Below are 24,216 nucleotides of genomic sequence, written 5' to 3'. Positions count from 1 at the left end.
GATAACACCGAACGCAACCGGCACCGGAAGTTAAAGCGCCGGCAGAGGAGAAAGTTGGCCAGAGGAGCACTGGCCAACGCTGTAATCCCCGCTGCGGCACCGGTGCCGGAGGGTGGGGGCAGCGGTGAAGGGGAGGGAGCGATGGATGTGGTCCAACAGTAATGGACCGCACCTATCGCTTCCTCCAAGGAAACCTGAACCACTCCGCCAGAGCTCAGGACATGCTGTCTCAGAGTATGGCGGAGTGGTCTATAGATGTGGCTGTGGTCGCCGAGCCATATTTCGTTCCCCCGGCAAATGATTGCTGGTTCGGGGACGATGGCGGCCTGGCGGCCATAGCCATAAGAAGAGACGCGGCGATCCCCCCCCTGGCGATGGTGACCAGGGGCCAAGGGTTCGTCGCGGTGCAGTTGGAAGGGACCGTCGTGATCGGGGCGTACTTCTCTCCGAACAGGCCTACTGTCGATTTCGGGCATTTCCTGGGCGGGATCGGGGCGATTGCTCGCCGCTTCGCTCCCCGTCCAGTGATTCTCGCGGGGGATCTCAATGCGAAGTCTGTCGCATGGGGCTCCCCCCGCTCGGACGCTCGTGGTAGGCTACTGGAGAGGTGGGCGAACGCGGCCGGCCTCTGTTTGTTGAATAGAGGTTCGGTTGCGACCTGCGTGCGGTGGCAGGGTGAGTCTATTGTGGACGTTACGTTCGCGAGCCCAGCCATCGCACGCCGTATCTGCGACTGGAAGGTTTTGGAGGGGGCGGAGACGCTGTCAGATCACCGATATATTCGGTTTGATCTCTCCGCCCGCTCCGCAGTCGCGGACGTCCACGGGGACCACCCCCGTAGTGCGTCCCGGTCATTCCCCAAGTGGGCACTGAAGCGCCTGAATAAGGAGCTCCTGATGTAGGCCTCTATGGTGGCGGCGTGGGCGCCCATGCGTCCACACCCGGTCGAGGTCGAGGGTGAGGCAGGGTGGTTCCGGGACACGATGCGTCGCATTTGTGATGCGTCGATGCCCCGGATCGGCCCTCGACTTCCTAATCGCCAGGCGTACTGGTGGTCGCCCGAAATTGCGCAACTCCGCGTGGAGTGCGTTCGGGCGAGGCGCGAGTGCGCCAGGCATCGCCGCCGCCGCCTGCCGCGGCGCAACGATCCGATTGCGTTCGCGGCAGCAGAGGCCCGGCTGCACGGCGCATTCCGCGTCGCGCAGAGGCCCGGCTGCACGGCGCATTCCGCGTCGCGCAGAGGGCATTGCAGCTGGCCATCAGAAGAGCCAAGAACCAACACATGGAGGGTCTCTTGGAGACGCTGGATGAGGATCCGTGGGGGCGGCCCTATCATATGGTGCGCAATAAAATGCGCCCATGGGCCCCCCCGATCACGGAGCGTCTCCAGCCTCAGCAGCTGCGGGACATCGTCTCGGTGCTTTTCCCGCAGGAGCGGGAGGGATTTGTCGCTCCCGCTATGGACGCGCCGCCGGACTACGACGGCGAAGTCCCTGCTGAGGTGCCCCATATAACGGGGGCGGAGCTCCGTGTGGCCGTTCGCAAAATGTGCGCGAAGGACACTGCACCCGGCCCGGATGGCGTCCATGGCCGGGTTTGGGCCTTGGCTCTTGGTGCCTTAGGGGACCGACTCTTGAGACTTTACAACTCCTGCCTCGAGTCGGGACGGTTTCCTTCATCGTGGAGGACGGGCAGACTCGTGCTGTTGAGAAAGGAGGGGCGCCCGGCGGATACTGCCGCCGGGTACCGTCCCATCGTGTTGCTGGATGAGGTGGGCAAGCTGCTGGAACGCATTCTGGCAGCCCGCATCATCCAGCATCTGGTCGGGGTGGGACCCGATCTGTCGGCGGAGCAGTATGGCTTCCGAGAGGGCCGTTCAACGGTAGACGCGATCCTTCGCGTGCGGGCCCTCTCGGAGGAGGCCGTCTCCAGGGGTGGGGTGGCTTTGGCGGTGTCGCTCGATATCGCCAATGCATTTAACACCCTGCCCTAGTCCGTGATAGGGGGGGCGCTGGAACGACAGAGTGCCCCCCTACCTTCGCCGGCTGGTGGGTTCCTACTTAGAGGACAGATCGGTCACGTGTACCGGACACGGTGGGATCCTGCACCGGTTCCCAGTCGTGCGCGGTGTTCCACAGGGGTCGGTGCTCGGCCCCCTTTTGTGGAATATCGGGTATGACTGGGTGCTGAGAGGTGCCCTCCTCCCGGGCCTGAGCGTAATCTGTTACGCGGACGACACGTTGGTCGTGGCCCGGGGGGGGGAGTTTTGCTGAGTCTGCCCGTCTTGCTACGGCGGGGGTGGCGCATGTCGTCAGCAAAATTAGGAGATTGGGCCTCGACGTGGCGCTCAGTAAATCCGAGGCCATGTGGTTCCACAGGCCCCGGAGAGTGCCACCTGTCGATGCCCATATCGTGGTTAGAGGCGTCCGTATCGGGGTCGGGGTGCAGTTGAAGTACCTCGGCCTCATTCTGGACAGTCGTTGGACCTTCCGTGCTCATTTTCAGAACCTGGTCCCTCGTTTGTTGGGGGTGGCCGGCGCGCTAAGCCGGCTTCTACCCAACGTCGGGGGGCCTGACCAGGTGACGCGCCGTCTCTATACGGGGGTGGTGCGATCAATGGCCCTATACGGGGCACCCGTGTGGGGCCAGTCCCTGGCCGTGGGGGTGGCGAAGCTGCTGCAACGGCCGCAACGCACCATCGCGGTCAGGGTCATCCGTGGTTATCGCACCATCTCCTTTGAGGCGGCGTGTGTACTGGCTGGGACGCCGCCTTGGGTTCTGGAAGCGGAGGCGCTCGCCGCTGACTATAAGTGGCGGGCTGAACTTCGTGCCCGGGGCGTGGCGCGTCCCAGCCCCAGTGTGGTCAGAGCGCGGAGGGCCCAATCTCGGCGGTCCGTGCTGGAGTCATGGTCCAGACGGCTGGCTGATCCTTCGGCTGGTCGTAGGACCGTCGAGGCGATTCGCCCGGTCCTTGTGGATTGGGTGAATCGTGACAGAGGACGCCTCACTTTCCGGCTCACGCAGGTGCTCACTGGGCATGGTTGTTTCGGTGAGTTCCTGCACCGGATCACAGCCGAGCCGACGGCAGAGTGCCACCATTGTGGTTGCGACTTGGACATGGCAGAGCATACGCTCGTCGCCTGCCCCGCATGGGAGGGGTGGCGCCGTGTCCTCGTCGCAAAAATAGGAACCGACTTGTCGTTGCCGAGTGTTGTGGCATCGATGCTCGGCGACGACGAGTCGTGGAAGGCGATGCTCGACTTCTGCGAGTGCACCATCTCGCAGAAGGAGGCGGCGGGGCGCGTGAGAGACGCACAATCCCGCCGCCGTCGAGCGGGGGCCAGGGAGGCGGATCTCGCCGAAGCCCTGGCCCTCTAAGTGTTTCGGGTCCCCCTCACATGTCGGTCTGGGGACCGGCGAGGGGGGCCTAAGAAGACGACGTGCAAGCTGCTCTGCACGCGTTTTACGCAAGAGCATCCGGGTGATGGAAGGCCGGCTATTCTCGACCCACGCTGGTTCTGGCCCAGCGGGGTATTCCGTAGGGTAACCCACTCTAACCGGCGCCATCTAGGCGGGCTTCGGACAGTCTGCCGACCGAGAGGGCTGGTGGTCGTGGCGCCGACGACCGCCAGTCCGGCGTCCCGAGGGGGAGGGTGATGGGAGAGATGTGCTCCGCACTAAACGCTTCACTTTCCCCCCTTTGCCTTGTCATGAGTTCTGTCTCATGCGAGGTTTGGACGTTGGTTGTTGAGCGACAGGAGGTTTTAGTCAGTTCGACTCTGACATACCCCGCCCAGTATCCCCAGAAAAGGGCGGAAGTCCGGCGATTTCCTCCTGACCAAAAAAAAAAAAAAAAGGCGTTGACATTGATCACTTAAATCAACGACCTAGTTACAAAATATTCAAATTTTTTTTCGAACCCGTCAATGAAATTAACATACACAAGTTGTTTATTTACAAAAATAATTGACATTGTACGTGTTTGCGTGTTACGAAAGAACGTTAGCGTGATAATATTGATGTAATAAATATATTGCACCATCGCAGCATACATAATGCTGTTTTAATTTTAGTACCAATGACTCTTATGTAGTGTCTTTTAGATTTTGTTCACATTAATGTTCACGATTGATTTCCACGGTGAAGGAATAACAAACATCGTGTAACAAAAATGAAACCCGCAAAATTATAATTTGCGTCATTACTGGTGGTAGGACCTCTTGTGAGTCCGCCCGAGTGGGTACCACCACCCTTGCCTATTTCTGCCGTGAAGCAGTAATGCGTTTCGGTTTGAAGGGTGGGGCAGCCGTTGTAACTATACTTGAGACCTCAGAACTCAAGGTGGGTGGCGCATTTACGTTGTGGATGTCTATGGGCTCCAGTAACCACTTAACACCAGGTGGGCTGTGAGCTCGTCCATCCATGTAAGCAATAAAAAAAATATTAAGAGAATAACTGAAATTAGAGGTTCATTCATATTTGCATTTTTGGTTCTTAATTAATCAAGAAAAAAACACTTTTACAAATTCTAGTCGGTTCCTCTTTATTCGGTGTTTAAGTGTATTTCCAGATTTTGGTCCACCACTCTCTCTCAGCGCATCTTAACATCTTATCCCACAGACATAGCCCACTGAGTTTCTCGCCGGATCTTCTCAGTGTGTCGCGTTTCCTATCCGGTGGTAGATTCTGCGAAGCACTGCTCTTGCTAGGGCCAGTGCTAGCAACACTCCGGCTTGAGCCCCGTGAACTCAACTACACGTTAGGGCGAAGCTGACATAGCCTCTCAAGGCTATCAGCATAGGTAGGAGAAAAAAAAAGCACATTTTTTGTCGAATACGAGGGAAGTATTTATGCAGTTTACCAACCACAATAGAAGCACTACATTGGCAGAATATTTCAAAATAAAATGACTTTTTGGAACATCGTAATTTACATACTAAATATATTTATTATAGATACATATTTATCAAAAATGTCGTAAAAAGATTGACGCCCTTGAGATGTGGTGCTGGAGACGTATACTGAGGATAAAATGGACTGCTCACCGCACTAATGTATCCATCCTCAAAGAGCTCCAAATCAAACAAAGGCTTTCGTCGATTGTGCAATTGCGAATCCTTAATATGTTTGGACATATCATTCGTAATGAAAGCTCATTGGAACGTTTAGTGGTTCAAGGAAGAGTAGACGGTCAACGCTCTCGCGGCCGATCATCCACAAGGTGGACAGACTTGGTTAAGTTATCTACGAAGTGTTCCCTTACTGAGTGTATACATACCGCCACAAATAGAGAGAGATGGAGAAGTCTCTCAAAAGCCGCAACCAAACATTAAGACATGCGTAACCACGACCACTCCGCCAGGAGTGTACGACTGAGAAGAAGAAGAACATGCTATTAAATAACATGATTTATATATAATTATGAATGATTTGTATGTATGATAAAGTGTATTATCAAAACGATTTAAATAAATATGAATAAAATAAATACACATTTCCAGTATTTTAAGAGATATGTTTATTTAGCCCTTTACCATTCCGTAGTGTTCAATATCAATTAAAGAGTAAACTTCAGTCGCGCGTCGTAGAGCACATTTTCTATTTATTTATCTAATTAGGTATTTTATTAATACTACTTGATACAACATAAAACTAGTAAATAAAAATCGTATAAGCTTAAGGACACGCTACAAATATTTCATATTTTTATTGAAATACTTGATTTTTTTAACAAATACCTATGAATACCGACTACGTAATTTTCTATGCATGAATCCCAATCGATTGACTTCAAGTCAAAGTTGAATGTGTTTTTATCCTCTTCCGACATATTTTCAAATAGTTCACGCGTATTGCTGTCCTCGAAATGCCACTCGTTAATCGTGAAAAACTTCATGAGATCAACAGTCCTAGTGATGCGGTGTTGTATCTTCATTTGTCTGTAATAGGACAACTTGAAAAATCTTTATAGACCACAATTAAATTTACAGTAACAATGATTTAATTTTTTTTTTCCACGATCAATTACAACTACGATTGCTACTATTTGTTACTTAAGTATCCATAACTTGCCCTACAACTTAAAAACTAAGTAAAAGTAATGCGGTCTCCTCATACTTGTTACCTCCTTGCTGGAGCCCTCGCCTCTACTTAATCTGCACAAGTCGTAGGAGTCAGCGGAGAAGGGTGCAGTACGAGCAAATATTCCCTACAATAGTGACAATCGGCCCTCCCCTGAGGGGGCTTGATTACCGTTCCCAGAAGAAGGACGGTGTGGACCTCTTAAGGAAGTACCGCTTCTTAAAATGCAGATTGTGGGTATTTTAAATTAAAATAAAAAAGTACTGTCTTATCGCTTAAAGTGATGATTTCTTTCAGATAACCGTTGAATGGACATGAATAAATAAATGAAAATGTTATGTACTTGTGCTGTACTGACGATTTATAAAACTTGACCAAGTAATTATAATCTTATACTTGATCGAACTATTTCAATCTCGATGAGATTTGTAATCCAGATCGAACTATTATAATAATATGTACATACACAAAATATACAACTATTTTGTAATTGATAAAGAAATTAGCACTTACATTGCTTTCTTTCCATTAAACAGTGACCATAGATCAATCAAAAAAGCGGGTACTATTTGTAGGATGAACCGCAGTAATGTATAAACCAATCTACTGTTTGTAAAAACCATGAAAGGAAAGGGCAGCTGATCTGTAAATGAAAAAGCTATTAAAGTCGTTTCGTTAATTTCATTGTATGGATGATTAAATGAGTTGACCGATCTAATATCAAGCGGTTACCAAATCACGAAAACAACGACACGCTAATGTCGGCCGCAGATTAAATTCCATTACAATTAGTCTATTGAATTCTTCATACAATAATGCACGATTAAGAACTTAGAGTTAGACAACGCTTGTAGAGTATTGTACTGCAAGTTACCAGTTTGAGGGAGATCTTGAATTTAGGTTGAGATACTAATAGATTTTATTATTATTTATGACTAGCGACCCGCCCTCGCTTCGCTTCGGAAACATTAAAACACACATGAAAAAAAAAAATATAAAAAAAAAAATTAAAAAAAGTAGCCTATGTTCATCAGGGACAATGTCGGCTTCTAATGGAAAAAGAATTTTTCAAATCGGTCCAGTAGTTTCGGAGCCTATTCGAAACAAACAAACAAACAAATCTTTCCTCTTTATAATATTAGTATAGATTTCTAAGGTCGTTGTGATCTAAAAGTTAAAAGGCCCGGTGTAGTCGTATCAAGGACTGGGACTATACTCAGTGCTCGAATATCGCAGCTAGGTATTAATTTTGTACCAAAGAAATACATACTTTGTACTTATAACTGTTCACGAATGACTTCCACGATAAGGGAATTTTGAAATTTTTAAGAATTGTGGAATAAATATCAATACCCGTAACAAATATAATTGGTATAATTACTTGAGGTATGGCGCAAGTCAGCCTGCAACGTGGTACGAATATTCTACCTACAGGATGTTAGACTCCTTTTGAATTATATAATTGAAATTTTAACCTCACGTCTACGGGTGGGTCTAAAGGTGGGGACGGCATTCACATCGTGATATCTACTATCCTAAGAACTTAATGTCAGGTGAGAGCTAAGCTCGTTCACCCGTCCATCTATCTATCTTCTATCTTTCAACCTACATATGTTCACTGCTGGACGTAAGCCTACCCCAAGCCTAGTCACAACGATTGGTCCTGCGCTGCCTGCATCCAGTGTGTTCCCGTGACCCTCAATACATCGTCAATCCGTCTTGTGGGAGGCCTACCCACGCTACGCGTACGTCACGTCTTTTGGAGTTTACTCCTTTAGAATCGATTTACATATATAGGCCCGGGGTATGAAAATTATGGGGACCAAAATCGTACTAGCATGTCACACGAAATGCGTTATGCGCCTGATTGGCTCCTGATTGCGTGATGCGTGCGCGCGCCAATCAAAATCGTACTAGCATGTCACACGAAATGCGTTATGCGCCTGATTGGCTCCTGATTGCGTGATGCGTGCGCGCGCCAATCAGGAGCCAACGCGCGGCCGCGTTATCGCAGGTGACGCCGGGCTGCTGCGCCGGCAGTCCGCCACAAAGCCTCGTACTGATCGCGCGTTTCTCTCATTATTGTATTTTCATATATTTGTTAGTCGTTTGTTTTGTGTCTCGTTAATTTGTTAATAATCTGTAGTGTATCGTGTTGTCGTAATATAGAACTATTTCTCGTATTGTTTCGTTTAATTTTTTATATCCAGTAAACTCCAGTCGTGCGTCGGAGCGGACACACACACTTTTTGGAGTTTACTCCTTTAGAATCGATTTACATATATAGGCCCGGGGTATGAAAATTATGGGGACCAAAATCGTACTAGCATGTCACACGAAATGCGTTATGCGCCTGATTGGCTCCTGATTGCGTGATGCGTGCGCGCGCCAATCAAAATCGTACTAGCATGTCACACGAAATGCGTTATGCGCCTGATTGGCTCCTGATTGCGTGATGCGTGCGCGCGCCAATCAAAATCGTACTAGCATGTCACACGAAATGCGTTATGCGCCTGATTGGCTCCTGATTGCGTGATGCGTGCGCGCGCCAATCAGGAGCCAACGCGCGGCCGCGTTATCGCAGGTGACGCCGGGCTGCTGCGCCGGCAGTCCGCCACAAAGCCTCGTACTGATCGCGCGTTTCTCTCATTATTGTATTTTCATATATTTGTTAGTCGTTTGTTTTGTGTCTCGTTAATTTGTTAATAATCTGTAGTGTATCGTGTTGTCGTAATATAGAACTATTTCTCGTATTGTTTCGTTTAATTTTTTATATCCAGTAAACTCCAGTCGTGCGTCGGAGCGGACACACACACTTTTTTTTTTATTGCCTAGTTGGGTGGACGAGCTCGCAGCCCACCTGGTGTTAGTGGTTACCGGAGCCGATAGACATCTACAAAGTAAATGCGCCATTCACCTTGAGATATAAGTTCTAAAGTCTCAGTATAGTTACAACGACTGCCCCATCCTTGAAACCGAAACGCATTACTGCTTCACGGCAGAAATAGGCTGGGTGGTGGTAACTACCCGTGCGGACTCACAAGAGGTCCTACCACCAGTAAGTATGCGGTCGGCACTCGAGATCTTTTCAGCCCCAGCCGCCACCTGCTCTACGAGTAAAGTGCCCTTCTATATCGTTCCCTCACTACTGAGGATCGCGACCACATGTGACGTTCTACCACTGTGCTCGATCATGGGTGGCATGGACCGCATGCTAAAGACTACCACCAAGTGCTTCTCTTACTAGATTTGACAAGTGCCCTGCCCACTGCAAATTCAACATCGCAATGCTTTGCGCTATGTCGGTTACCATGGTTTTGCTGCGAATCTCCACATTACTGATTTGATCTCGCAGGGTTAATTCAAGCCTAGCCCTCTCCAATACTCTTTGCATGACCTTGAGCCTTCTGGTAAAGCCCGTTTATATTATTGTTATTGTTTATGTGTGCCCATGTTCGCCCGTCTATACTAAATAATTGAATAATTAATGTATTTAGAAAACCAAACATCACGAAAATCATTTATACTTTGACTATTAAAATCAGGCAGTAACTTCAAATTAAACTGCCAAACGTATGATTACTTCGCAGCAAAAAGTTTCTTGTTATTTAATTAATTTATTCAGCTTCAGATTAACATTTTGATAATTATTTTCTTTTCAATTTTATTAAATTTATACAACGATCAAATGATAATATTATTTAAAAAAAAAAATTTAAAAATACCCGCTACTGCTATTTTAATATCAATTTGCAATTTATATCAATTTTCATCACTTTTAGTAGTCGTAACTTACTCAGTGAATATTTGTATGTCGCTCTTCTGATTATGACTTCGGCACGGCTACAAGTGATTGGATTAGATGTCCCTGTGCAACAGTTGTAAACTTTTAACGAGGATCTAAAATAAAATAGAAAAAATTAATTCACTTAAATTAAATTAAAAAAAATTCGACTTGAACGCAGATGAGCATGCGGCTCACGTGGTGGTATTACATTCCAGATGTTCATAGACATTAGCTACGCTACAGGTATTATATTAGAGCTAATGCCTATCGTTCAACACTCTTGTCAAACCTTATCTGAAGAAGAGCGTCTCATACCACTCAAAAAACACTGTGGAAGTGAGATTATTCCAATAAATGCCAATAAAACTGTGGACGAGTGTTTTCAGGTAGTATGTCTAATATAATCTGCTTCGGCGACCAATGACGCGATTGGAAAATAGAGATAATGAGGTAATCTTAAACAGTTCCTCAAAGCTTTTGCCGTGGATGTGGATAAACATGAAGGTTTCTCGAGGATTTAGGAAGCCAAGACCAGTACCCGCATAGGTCAGGTCCCGAGTTGCTATGACACCGAATGCGCAGAATTGGACAGACCCATATTTTCACATAGGTGACGTAGAAGGCGACTCAGAGACTATTAATTTTTTTATTGCTTAGATGGGTGGACGAGCTCACAGCCCACCTGATGTTAAGTGGTTACTGGAGCCCATAGACATCTACGACGTAAATGTGCCACACACGTTGAGATATAAGTTCTAAAATCTCAAGTGTAGTTACAACGGCTGCCCCACCCTTCAAACCGAAACGCATTAGTGCTTCACGGCAGAAATAGACAGGGTGGTGGTACCTACCCGCGTGGACTCACAAGAGGTCCTACCAACAGTAAAAAAAATGCTATAATGGGCCTATCATTATAGGCCCATTATAGCATTCTCAGGGAGGCCGGTAATAAAACTAAACTAAAACTGCAATAGTCACCTTTTACATTTGGTGGCAGCAACTATTATGAGATTAACTACAATATCCAATGGCACTAAATCAGTAACATTGCTTCCACTTCCAAACATGACCTTCATAACACCAGAACTCATGCCACCAAACGTCCCCGTGGATCCATTCCAGCTATCAATCCATCCCTGGCTAGGTTCTTTCATTGCAGATATAACTATTAATATAAATTATTAAGATTAATAAGTAGTACAAAATATAATTAAATCCCAATCCTTTACACTTTACCTACACACTTACACTTTACTTTACACACACTTTACACTTTACTGGTGGTAGGACCTCTTGTGAGTCCGCACGCGTAGGTACCAACGCCCCGCCTATTTCTGCCGTGAAACAGTAATGCGTTTCGGTTTGAAGGGTGGGGCAGCCGTTGTGACTATACTGAGACCTTAGAACTATATCTCAAGGTGTGTGGCGCATTTACGTTATAGATGTCTATGGGCTCCAGTAACCACTTAACACCAGGTGGGCTAGGAGCTCGTCTAACATCTAAGCAATAAAAAAAAAAAAAAAAACTACTTTAATTAGTTTTGGTAATTTTAAGTATGTTTCAATGATACTATGTACACATATGGACTTGTTGTTGTTGTCTGAAATAAAATATACCATTCATTCATTCATTCATTTACAGCATGCTAATGTAATTGTTGAATTATAGTGTTTAAGAGCTTCAGGTTTGGATAGATCTTCATGTCTTTTTTTTTTCAATAGCGTAATGGTGTTTTTTACAGATTTTTTTTATGTAAACGTTAAAAAGATTTACACGCACGATTAAAATGCTAAAGTTAATTATTATACCAGCAAGCTTTTGGATTACATTACTCTTGAGATATTCTAATTTTTGGTTTGCAAAACTTAGTTATTTCCAAAAAAAAGCAAGGATTGTTCATGATTGATATTTATTATATTAGGTGAAAATTTCGCATTGTAAAAATAGTACCTAAGAGCTACTTTATTCTTTAGTTTCAAAACTTATTTATAATTTCAATACAAGAAATCATGTGCTAAATTGGAGCCTTCCCCGTTGATCTCCAGTATAAGTTGCCGTGATATTTATTAATCTCTATTTATTCTTTAAACATAAATATATCAGTAGCAGTAAGCGACGGCTCGGCACTGCAAATGGTATTTTATTGCTGACGCCCATGAGCGACGGTAACCACTCACCATTAGGTGGGTCGTATTCTCGTCTTAGCTTAAAATAAGAAAAGAGAAGCTACAGAATATAGGTTAGAGGAGATACCCATTGATCCTGAGTTTAAATTGACAAAGTACTCACTACACTTTTTTTTTAATAATAAAGTCAAAAGGTGCATTACTTATAGATGGTCTTATTATCGCAATAGGCAGGTCTTTCCCATTTTTCATAACGTACTCCTCCGCCAATGCCTTAGTATACGTGTATGTATTGGGCTTTTTTCCTGAAAAGAGATTGTAAAAGTTAAATGATGAAGTCAAATTTTACGGTCGTATGAGCTCAAAAACTCTTTCTTAGGGTACATTGCACATAATATGTGATGTTTGTTCTTAGTTCATCGTCATATGAAAAGATGAGCGCACGGGTAATCTTTTTTTGAGAAATTCGTGGAATCCATTACTCGACTCTTGGACTCGACTCTCGACTGTTGGAACCCGACAGTAATAGCTAAGATTTTCTGTTTCGCTAAAAGATATTTAATTGTTGATCCCTTGTGAAATAATAATTTTTTTTACAAATATAAGCTTGGCTAGCTGCTGATTGACAGGCGCATACAATTAAAGTTCTATATTATAACTTAAGTTTTGATCACTTGACCGTGTTGGGTGTAATCAGAGCACGCACGGGTAAGCACCCCCCACCTTACTTATTGCTGCCACAAAGCAGACATGCATCTCAGTTTGATTAGTCGTCGTTGTAGTACAATACTAAAATACTTTGTGATTTCTCTGATAATAATTACTCACATATCCATACTTAGATAGAAAAAATTGTTTCTCGTGTAACCGTAAATTGAATATAGAATTTCTTTTATTGATTCAAATAGGTCGGGCAAATCGCTCAATCTGTAACCCGTGTCATCAGCAACGTTAAGACAATAGTCAACAGATTGCTAACAAAGCAGACCTTACGATAGGTATAGCTTTTAGATAAAAACCAAATACATACTTGTATGTGATCGGTCTCAAACATGCACGCCGAACACTTAAAACACCAATGTATAACTTACGGATCATTTATTTGACTACAAAATATATAAACAGTTTTTTGTGGTTTAATGTTGTTTTTATTATTATTATTATTATTTATGCTTAGATGGGTGGACGAGCTCACAGCCCACCTGATGTTAAGTGGTTCCTGGAGCCCATAGACATCAACAACGTAAATGCCGGCACCCATCTTGAGATATGAATTTTAAGGTCTCAGTATAGTTACAACGGCTGCCCCACCCTTCATACCGAAACGCATTACTGCTTCACGGCAGAAATAGGCGGGGTAGTGGTACCCACCCGCGCTGACTCACAAGAGGTCCTACCACCAGTAAAAATATTTTCATAGTAAATTCATAGTAATATTAGTAAATATTTTCATAGTATTATAACTTCCGATGTTTCTAATTCTTCACAGCTTACGTTGTGACGGACGACTAAAGTGTTATTAGGAGGTGCATGAATATTATAGTGATTTGTACCTAATTTTGTATAGTTCGTCTACAGTAGGTACTTAGCATCTCAAATAATAAAGCGAGAATAATATAAGCGAAAGCAGTAAGCGATTGGATAAGGAAAGCCATGGACAAAGTGATTTGGAAGAAGCTGGAGGAGGCCTTTACCCGAGAAGGGGTTCCGATCATTGGTACAGAAGAAAGCAACGTTAGCGAATAAAAGAAAATTAAAGAAATTCTACCCTAGTATATTTAGATATTAAATCGCATGAAATATATTATCACTATGGATTGGAAATAAACAAGCTTTATTATTATTATTATAATATAAGCGAAATTAAAGCGTGAAAGTAATTTTAATTACGTCTACAATTCGTGGACCCGAAGAAAATACTTTTTTTATGAATGAGGGATTATTGTTGACCTGGAGGCCTTTTCAGCTTCACCAGGACAGGTAGGAGAGCAAAGGCCAGGAGGGGTAAAAAGTACTACAAAGTATTGATCACCTCGTCGGTCAACAAGTTATCTATGTTGAGTATTATACCACAAGGATGAGGTTCGATTCCCTATTTGAGTCAATGGTTTGTTAAATTATTACATTAAACATAATGAAATTATTATATTAAATATAATTATTATATACTAAATATATTTAGCATTCGAAATTTACATCTATATATTAATACGTGAAGCAAAAACTTTGTATCCCTTTTTACGGAAATTGCGCGGACGGAGAAGTATGAAATTTCCCACACTTATAGAGAATATAGAGAAGAAGTGCACAATGCTAATATTTTTTTTTAAATAATGCATAAAAGATACATTAAATCAATAAAGAAATCATTACACACACTACATACCATGTATTTGACGCACACACGCATGCATACTATTTATTGTCAAACTTTTGTTCTTGACGTCTGTTGTCAAATTGAGATTAAATATTGTTTGTCTTTGTTAATATTTTTTATATGCCTTGGCGAAATTTGTGATTATAGAAGTATAAAATACAATCATAATAGTGTACAAGCTTACAATTCCAATTGATTATAGTCGAATTTCGACTACTGCTGGACCTCTAGTGTAGTTAGATTGTTCATTGTTTTGACGTATTTACGTTCCTTACGGTATGACTCACAACGCAAAAAACTTTGTTTCAGGCCATTCCTTTAGTTTTCAACGAAATACAAACCTAATAGATGTTTGACGTCATCCTCGTCAACGGACCAGAAATCAGTAAGGCTTTTGAGGCCTTCGAAGTCGACATTATTGCAATAAACAATCTCCTCAATGTGTTTTCTGTCCGAATTGCTGAATGCGGTCGATACTTGAATGAGAGCCTGTAAATTATAAATAAAATTAATAAAATTTTCAGTTTCTTTATTGAAATTATTTATTGTTATTGTTGTATGAATGTAATATGGATGCAAAATGTGAAGTAAATGATAGAAATAAATAAATATAAATAAATTATGTACTCAAATTTAATTTTATTTAATTTAAATTTAACCAAATTGGAAGCTGTATTTACATGCCCTGCCCTGACAACGTTTCGCTATTAAGCAGTTCATCTATCTTCACGACAACTATCAAAATATTACCCCGTCACTATAATAAAAAAATAATGTGAATTGTACAAGCTAATTTATCATCAGCTCGGTTGGCTTAGAGGTCGGCAAAGTGCGGCTCTTTGAACTCTTGAGAGTGGCTAGGCACAAATATCCTACGGACTTGCTCGGCCTCTAATAATATCCGGCTGTGGACGAAAAAGCCGGTTAATAGTATGTAATGCCGGTCATTTAATATCAGCACCCCTGACTGATGTGGATTATTATATATATATATATATATATATATATTAATCGAAGCAGAATACAATATAGCATTTACTTTATGATTTGCAATAATAATTTATTACAAAAAAATGTATTATTTCAACAAAAATATATATTTTTAATATAAAATAAGTCTTATGCATTATAATAATATATTATAAATGAAATGTTAACACAAACAATATGTATATTGTTGATGTTGTTATATGAGTTTATTTAAAAATGGCTGTAAATTTTGTATTAACATTTTAACAAGAAAAGGAAAACAACGACACCCGGTGGCTATTACACGGCTTTTTCATCCACGGCCGGATAATTTTAGTTGCCCGGCCCACTGATAGGTATATATTAATTTAGCGAGAATAGAAGTTTTTCTATTCCGTGAGACAGTTTTATTCAATGTACCCATAATTTAATGAATCTCTAAAATTATGATAAATGTTTACTACATTTACAAACAGATTTGGCTCTCAATTTTTTTAAATCGATTTAATTTGCATGTTTGGCTCTTTGGCTAATAAGTTTGCCGACCACTGGCGTAGCGTAAAAATAACGTAGTAGCTACACTATTTATGTACCGATATGTATTAGCGATGCTGATGCCCCTTCAACTACAAATGAGCGTGACAGCTTAAGTAATAAACAACCTTAATACGGCTCTGCCTATTATTTTTTTCTTTTTTTTTTCTATCCTCGCAAACACAGGTGAATGAAATTTGATTACGGGTGACGCACACACTTAACACCTAGCGATTAAAGTAATTTAAGAAAAAGATCCGATAGAAATACTGTTTAGATTGTCTTTAATAAAAAAAAAATCCTAATAATATTATAAATTATTTATCACGATAACTTCCTTGCTTTCCAAGGTGATGGAGCGAATAATAAATATACACCTCCTGAAGTGTCTTGAAGATCGCCAGCTGATCAGTGACCGACAGTACGGCTTCCATCAGGGTCGCTCAGCTGGCGATCTTCTTGTATACCTTACTCACAGGTGGGCTGAAGCCTTGGAAAACAAGGGCGAGGCTCTTGCTGTGAGCCTTGATATCGCGAAGGCCTTCGACAGGGTCTGGCATAGAGCACTTCTGTCGAAGCTACCATCTTACGAAATCCATGACCATTAACGCTGGCGTTCCACAAGGTTCGGTGCTCTCCCCCACGCTATTCATCCTGTATATCAATGACATGCTGTCTATTGATTGCATTGCTATGCGGATGACAGCACGGGGGATGCGCGATATATCGACAATCAGAGTCTCTCTAGGAGCGTGGTGCAAGAGAGACTTTCAAAACTTGTGTCTGAAGTGGAGAACTCTCTGGGGCGAGTGTCCAAATGGGGTTAAAGACACAAGTTTGCGCGTTCACTGCGAAGAAGGACCCCTTTGTCATGGCGCCGCAATTCCAAGGAGTATCCCTGCAACCTTCCGAGAGTATTGGGATACTTGGGGTCGACATTTCGAGTGATTTCCAGTTTCGGAGTCATCTGGAAGGCAAAGCCAAGTAGGCGTACAAAATGCTGGGAGTCCTCAACAGAGCGAAGCAGTGCTTCACGCCTGGAAAAAGGTTTTTGCTTTATAAAGCACAAGTCCGGCCTCGCATGGAGTACTGCTCCCATCTCTGGGCCGGAGCTCCCAAATACCAGCTTCTTCCATTTGACTCCATACAGAGGAGGGCCGTTCGGATTGTCGATAATCCCATTCTCACGGATCGTTTGGAACCTCTGGGTCTGCGGAGGGACTTCGGTTCCCTCTGTGTTTTGTACCGTAAGTTCCATGGGGAGTGCTCTGAGGAATTGTTCGAGATGATACCGGCATCTCGTTTTTACCATCGCACCGCCCGCCACCGGAGTAGAGTTCATCCATACTACCTGGAGCCACTGCGGTCATCCACAGTGCGTTTCCAGAGGTATTTTTTGCCACGTACCATCCGGCTATGGAATGAGCTCCCCTCCACGGTGTTTCCCGAGCGCTAAGACATGTCCTTCTTCAAACGAGGCTTGTGGAGAGTATTAAACGGTAGGCAGCGGCTTGGCTCTGCCCCTGGCATTGCTGAAGTCCATGGGCGACGGTAACCACTCACCATCAGGTGGGCCGTGTGCTAGACTGCCTACAAAGGCAATAACAAAAAAAAAAAAACAAAAACCTCTGGGCCGGGCCTCCCAAATACCAGCTACTTCCATTTCACTCCATACAGAAGAGGGCCGTTCGGATTGTCGATAATCTCATTCTCACGGATCGCTTGGAGCCTCTGGGTCTGCGGAGTTTACTTCTGTTTGTATTTTGTACCGTAAGTTCCATGGGGAGTTCTCCGAGGAATTGTTTGAGATGATTCCATCATCTCATTTTTACCATCGCACCGCCCGCCACCGGAGTAAAGTTCATCTATACTTCCTGGGGACACTGCGTTCATCCACAGTGCATTTCCAGAGATCTTGTTTGCCACGTACCATCCGGTTTTGGAATGAGCTCCCCTCCACGATGTTTCCCGAGCGCTATGATATGTCCTTCTTTAAACGAGGCTTATGGAGAGGACTTAAAGGTAGGCAGTGGTGTGGCTCTGCCCTTGGCACTGCTGAAGTCCATGGGCGTCGGTAACTACTCACCATAAGGTGGGCCGTATGCTCGTCTGCCTAATAGGTCAAGAAGAAAAAGTGAGAGCTTGTAAGCGTGTATGAATGTATGTTTGTTACTGTAAATTACTCAAAATATAACGATAACTGTCAAGTAAAATAATCTGCCATCTGCGAGTTGTTCTGGCGTGCGCCGCAAAAACTATTGGAGTTACAAGTATACCTATACCTATAATGTAAAATGGAAATGTTTATCTTAAATAGTCTTACAGATAAACCCGCGAATGTGCTGAAAGACTGTAAAGATAGATATATACTGCCGTATATATCTATCTTTTATATACTGTCACTTTTATGTACACTTACACTTTTATATACTGTCGTATATATCTATCTTTTATATGTAAGCCATTATCGCCAAAATAGTGAACCATTAACACAATAAAAAATTATAATTTATTTCTGATGAACATTTGGTCTAGCCAAATTGATCTTTGTATCAAAATAAATACTTTTAACGCATCTGGTATGTATTTAAAGTAGATAAACTGTCTTTTACACTAAATTAATATCCAATTGGACAAATATTTGAACAATTATGACTATAAATAATGCTTATGCAAGAATAAGATAGAAAATTCACCAAAATCAATAATAATTTACAGCAACCTTGAAACGAAGTTAGGACAGGTCGCGAGAAATAAAAAAAAAAAAGATATCGAATATCGTTAGATTATTAAAAGTTTACCTCTAACTTATTAATTCGACGGCATAAAGATAAAATCTCCAACGTTCCGTTCACATTGACTGCCATTGCCTTACTTAGTTTCTCGTTAAATTTTACAGTAGCCGCTACATGAAATATTACTGAGACCTGAAAATAAAGAAATCGAATGTCAAATCAATTTGAATAATTTTAATCAATTTAACAAACAAACGCCTGCCGTTCGTTTGCTGTAATGCCTTCTGTTTCCAGAATTTTATTCTCATTAATAAAGTATCTCTACTTTCAGTTAGTTGAGTAGAGCTAACTAGAGAGCGATTCGGAAGATTAACATTTATCATTTAAGAAAAAAATCTTTCAAAGATAATGCTTAAGAAAATGGAAAACTGAATACGTTGTACTATAATTACTAGATTTTGTTTATAACGCCATCTTGTTGTGTCTTTAAAGCGGCTAGTTGCCCTCAATTAAGAAAAATAGTATTATTATTCGCCAATAGATGTCGGGTAAAGTTGATTATTGAAAACACGAATAAAACAACATTTTCTGAAAATAAATCGCAGCTAGATCGATTTATCGCCCCCGAAATCCCCTGTATACTAAATTTTATGCAAATCGTTGGAGCCGTTTCCGAGATTCATATTATATACATATACCTAGTCAGGTCATAAGTATTGTCACACAGTAAAAACTTTTCTTTTAGAATGCTGGCCACAAAAAAGTTTATTGAATTCGAATTTCGAATTGTTCATGAAAATAAAAATGTATAACTTTTAGAATTTTACTCATTTTTAAATATGGAGTGGACGCTTAAAGAAGACCGTGTTGCAGTTATTGCGTTGCATCGTTGCGGTTACGCGCCAATTCAAATTTTTAACATACTGAAAAATTTGAATATAGCCAAAAGATTCGTTTATCGTACCATCAAACGATACAATGAAGACTCTAGTGTAGATGACAGGTCAAGAAGTGGTCGCCCTCGGTCTGTTAGGACTCCAGCAGTGATAAAAGCTGTGAAGGTGCGAATTCAAAGAAATCCCAAACGTAAGCAGAAACTGTTGGCCCTTCAGATGGGGTTAAGCAGAACCACGGTGAAAAGGGTGTTAAATGAAGACTTAGGGCTTCGGGCATATCGAAGAAAAACAGGACATCGTTTGAATGCTCGTCTAATGGACCTGAGACTGAAAAGATGCCGCGCTTTGTTGAAGCGGTACGCGTGAAAAAAATATCGGGAAATTCTTTTTTCGGATGAAAAGATTTTTACCGTAGAAGAGAGCTACAACAAACAAAATGATAAGGTGTACGCACACAGTAGTGAAGAAACGAGCAACCGTATTCCGCGTGTCCAACGAGGTCATTTTCCATCCTCGCTCATGGTATGGTTGGGAGTTTCTTATTGGGGCTTAACAGAGGTACATTTTTGTGAGAAAGGTGTAAAAACGAATGCAGTTGTGTATCAAAATACAGTCCTGACGAACCTTGTGGAACCCGTTTCTCATACCATGTTCAATAACAGGCACTGGGTATTCCAACAAGATTCGGCGCCAGCTCATAGAGCGAAGAGCACACAAGACTGGCTGGCGGCGCGTGAAATCGACTTCATCCGGCACGAAGACTGGCCCTCCTCCAGTCCAGATTTGAATCCGTTAGATTACAAGATATGGCAACACTTGGAGGAAAAGGCGTGCTCAAAGCCTCATCCCAATTTGGAGTCACTCAAGACATCCTTGATTAAAGCAGCCGCCGATATTGACATGGACCTCGTTCGTGCTGCGATAGACGACTGGCCGTGCAGATTGAAGGCCTGTATTCAAAATCACGGAGGTCATTTTGAATAAACTTTAGTGTCATAAGAATCTATGTTTTGTTAAGTTCATTTTGGTATATGAATGGTTACATAATAAATAAACTTGTTTCAATTATTTTACATTAAACATGTGACAGAATTTATGACCTGACTAGGTATATTAATATACAAGAATTGCTCGTTTAAAGGTATAAGATATCGTTCGTTGTATTGTTGTAACACAAAATGATTAAAGTATACCTTTTCTTCGATCATTTTCAGATGTTTAGTTGTCAGTCCAAGATTTTTCTCCGAAATGTTTCCTGGTACCGTCACAATTTTATTTAAAACATTAATATCTTGTTTTTTCACCCTATCGAACGCCTGAAAATAAATCTCTTATTATTCTATATATCTTATTATTCTGTTATAATTGTAGATACTTTTTACTCGTGGTAGGACCTCTTGTGAGTCCGCGCGAATGGGTACCACCACCCTGCCTACTTCTGCCGTGAAGCAGTAATGCGTTTCGGTCTGAAGGGTAGGGCAGCCGTTGTAACTATACTTAAGACCTTAGAACTTATATCTCAAGGTGGGTGGCGCATTTACGTTGTGGATGTCTATGGGCTCCAGTAACCACTTAACACCATGTGGGCTGTGAGCTCGTAGGTGGACGGAGCTGGATCTAAGCAATACTAAATAAATAAATAAAAAATAGAAATGCCCCGCGACCTGAGGCACGTTAAATTTATGATACAGAAAGAACAAAACACGTTTCATTTTTCCGGGGTAAAGAGTTGCTTGTGCCACTCTCTGGTTCATGAATTCACTTTGATTTATAAGACCGTTTGTACATGAAATCACGAAGAAGAGAGGGCCCCCGAATTGGTGGTTATTTCGTGCTCATATGAAGAAATTGGACCCCCGGTTGACGGCGACAGCCAGCTCTTTGAGCCGGCTTCTTCCAAACATCGGGATATCGAGTTTGATGATACCTCACCAAGGATTGTTCAATGATCGGCAGCGATGAATCTTGGAAGGTGATCTTAGACTTCTGCGGCTTCACCATCTTGCAGAATGAGGTAGCGTAATGGGAGATTCTCCGCAGCGATTTGCCGCCACTAGGCCGAAGTCAGAAAGTCGACTTACGCTCAGATCAGCCCCTATAGAAGATGGCATCCCTCGGTGACGGTTCGGGGTGCCCAAAGAGGTCGAGGTCCTACGAAGCGCTAACAGCACTCTGGCGCGCCGCAGAGTTGATTTAAAAGATTTATCCGTGAATAGCATTCTGACCTGGTAGGCTGGTTCTGTTTCAGCGCTTATTCCGGAACTCGAGCAGAACCACCTGAACGGCTTGACGGGCTTCCAATCGCGGTGGTCGACGTAGAGTCGCTTTCGCTAATATCAGGCATTCTCTAGTATCAGGCATTCTTAGGGTTGCCCCGTGTCTAGTTGTAGTATTGACCACTTGGTTTCTTTCCTAGATAGGGCTCAGATATTTGGGCGAGAGCGCTGGGAGGTGGCTTAGTAGGTAACTTCGGCAGTTCCATATAAAATGCGCGTCCTTTCGACGCGGGCGTCTCGTAAGAGATTCAAATCTCGGCCCAAAAAACAATTTAACAACAAACAAAAATTGACAAAATTTCACTTTCTTTCTATTTACTAATTAATTTCGATTACTTTATTTTTACGAAAAACATAGATGAAACTTACTGAAGAATCGATTATTTTCTTTAATCTTTGATCAGCGGATTCCTCTGCCTTTTCGCGAATCAAAACATAAATATTTTCAATACCAACACAACTGTATAATAACTTTTCTATTAGCCCCTGCAAAATATTTTAAAATTACATAGGTATTATATTTACAATAAATTTGTTATAGATATATTTGCTTTCTAGTAAAAATCCTATAATAAAATTGTGAATGGATTATATACATACATATGTACTACTTACTATGTTCGAAATATTTTTTTGGAAACTATACCAAAATCTGAACCGGATAAAATCTGTAAAAATGTGTACCGGAAAGGCTTCCGGGCCACCAGTAATCCTTCAATCATAAAAAAACAAAGGAAGTAGCACATTTACGTCTAACAGTTGGAAAAGTACAGTATCTAAATAATTTATAAATAAATGTTTAGCAGAACTTTTATAATTAATAGTTACCTTCCCTAAATATCCTGTCCCGCCTGTCACTAGAACAGATTTGCCTTTGTAAAAATCTGCAACACACATACCATCAGAGGCAGTGGAAAAGGGAACTTCATTAACCATCTTCAAACGTATGCGTGTTCTTTTTTACGAAGCAAAATGCTTGACCGTAATGATAATTTATACCAATGTATTTGAATATAAATGTATGTAATTTGAGTTAAAACTAAATGACTTAGTATCTGTAATATGCGGCGTACTGTCTAGAAAGATACGTTAAGACTGAGTTGAAATAATCGCGTCTGAGCGAGAAGTTCGGCGATAGTCGCAAACTTAAGTAATTTTATGAACTTTAATTATTTGGATTTTAAATTTCTTTTTTTTTTCTGCAGGTCACCTCGCATTAGTGAAACTAAAACCTAGACCATTTGCATAATATTTTTTTCACCTCAGCAGCTCAAACATGCCGCTTTTGCTGCGAGACAACAGTGAACAAAACCCGATTCTGATTCGAACGTGGGTCAAAGTAGCTTTTTAATTTTTCAATCTTCAGTGCCACGAATTGACATAGTTCAGTCATAAATTTGAAACATTCGAATTTTATTGTACTCTGTCTCTTTCACATGCATATAAAAAAGGGAGTGAAAAAACAAACCCCTTCGAAATTCGATTTTAGAATTCGACCTCAAAGAAAACACGTTCGGAAACGCGTAATACCCTAAAATTTAAAGATATTTGTAATAAAGATTTTTTTTTTTTAAATTGTTGTTCAAATTCAAATTCAAATGTTCATTTCTGTGTCTCCTAAGTAAATGTGTTCTCACTGCTGAGGTGAAAAGCTATGTGGGCTACACGAGAGTAAAGTTTTTTGCATCTTTTTTTTTTTATTGCTTAGATGTGTGGACGAGCTCACAGCCCACCTGGTGTTAAGTGGTTACAGGAGCCCATAGACATCTACAACGTAAATGCGCCACACACCTTGAGATATAAGTTCTAAGGTCTCAGTATAGTCACAACGGCTGCCCCATCCTTCAAACCGAAACGCATTACTGCTTCACGGCAGAAATAGGCGGGGCGGTGGTACATACCCGTGCGGACTCACAAGATGCCCTACCACCAGTAATTACGCAAATTATAATTTTTCGGGGTTGAGATTTTTATTATACGATGTTATTCCTTCACCGTGGAAGTCAATCGTGAACATTTGTTAAGTACGTATTTCACTAGAAAAATTGGTACCCGCCTGCGGGTTTCGAACATCGGTGTATCGCTAGATATGAATTCACCGAATGTCTTATCCTTTAGGCCACGACGACTTCGAGTTAAACGAGGGACTGAAATCGCGTAATATGAAAATGCTTTGTAAGAGTATCATCTTTTAAGGGGGATAACTGTAATACGAGTATTACTTTGGCACTATGTCGGTCCTGCCCGGACTCGGTCTTTACTTGGAGATAGGTATATTAGCTTATAAAGGATTTGCAATGTTTGGGTCTACGGAGAGACTGGTTTTCATGGTAATGCGTGTTCCACGGAGAGTACCTTCTGAAGATTTGTTAGAAATGTAATTTCTTTTCAACTTTTCTATGAAATAAGGGAAATTTTATCCTTTCTGCTCTCA

At 42.3% G+C, this 24,216-nt stretch overlaps 1 protein-coding gene across 1 annotated transcript; it reads right to left on the bottom strand.

Moving 5' to 3' along the window:
• Positions 1-5,508: 5,508 nt before the first annotated feature.
• On the bottom strand, positions 5,509-22,880 carry LOC114250798 (putative fatty acyl-CoA reductase CG5065). The gene is made up of 10 exons (XM_089731870.1): positions 22,611-22,880; positions 22,152-22,268; positions 20,700-20,822; positions 18,677-18,802; positions 14,714-14,861; positions 12,199-12,300; positions 10,847-11,033; positions 9,878-9,981; positions 6,595-6,724; positions 5,509-5,939 (listed from the first exon to the last, which is right to left on the bottom strand). Exons 1-10 carry the CDS (start codon positions 22,716-22,718, stop codon positions 5,699-5,701), a joined length of 1,386 nt encoding a protein of 461 aa, XP_089587996.1. The 5' UTR covers positions 22,719-22,880; the 3' UTR covers positions 5,509-5,698.
• Between the last annotated feature and the right edge of the window lie 1,336 nt (positions 22,881-24,216).

This window comes from Bombyx mandarina, chromosome 12 (assembly GCF_030267445.1).
Source record: "Bombyx mandarina strain Sakado chromosome 12, ASM3026744v2".
NCBI lineage: Eukaryota > Metazoa > Arthropoda > Insecta > Lepidoptera > Bombycidae > Bombyx > Bombyx mandarina.
This window is presented reverse-complemented; position numbering and strand designations above follow the sequence as displayed.

What these genes read in the sequence shown, in the direction of transcription:
- LOC114250798 (XM_089731870.1), bottom strand. Translation starts at nt 22,718, where the DNA reads ATGGTTAATGAAGTTCCCTTTTCCACTGCCTCTGATGGTATGTGTGTT. An exon ending in TGACGTCAAACATCTATTAG is followed by an intron (nt 12,301 to 14,713) that starts GTTTGTATTTCG and finishes ATCTCTTTTCAG; the next exon opens with GAAAAAAGCCCAATACATAC. An exon ending in GCTGCCACCAAATGTAAAAG is followed by an intron (nt 9,982 to 10,846) that starts GTGACTATTGCA and finishes ATTTTATTTTAG; the next exon opens with ATCCTCGTTAAAAGTTTACA.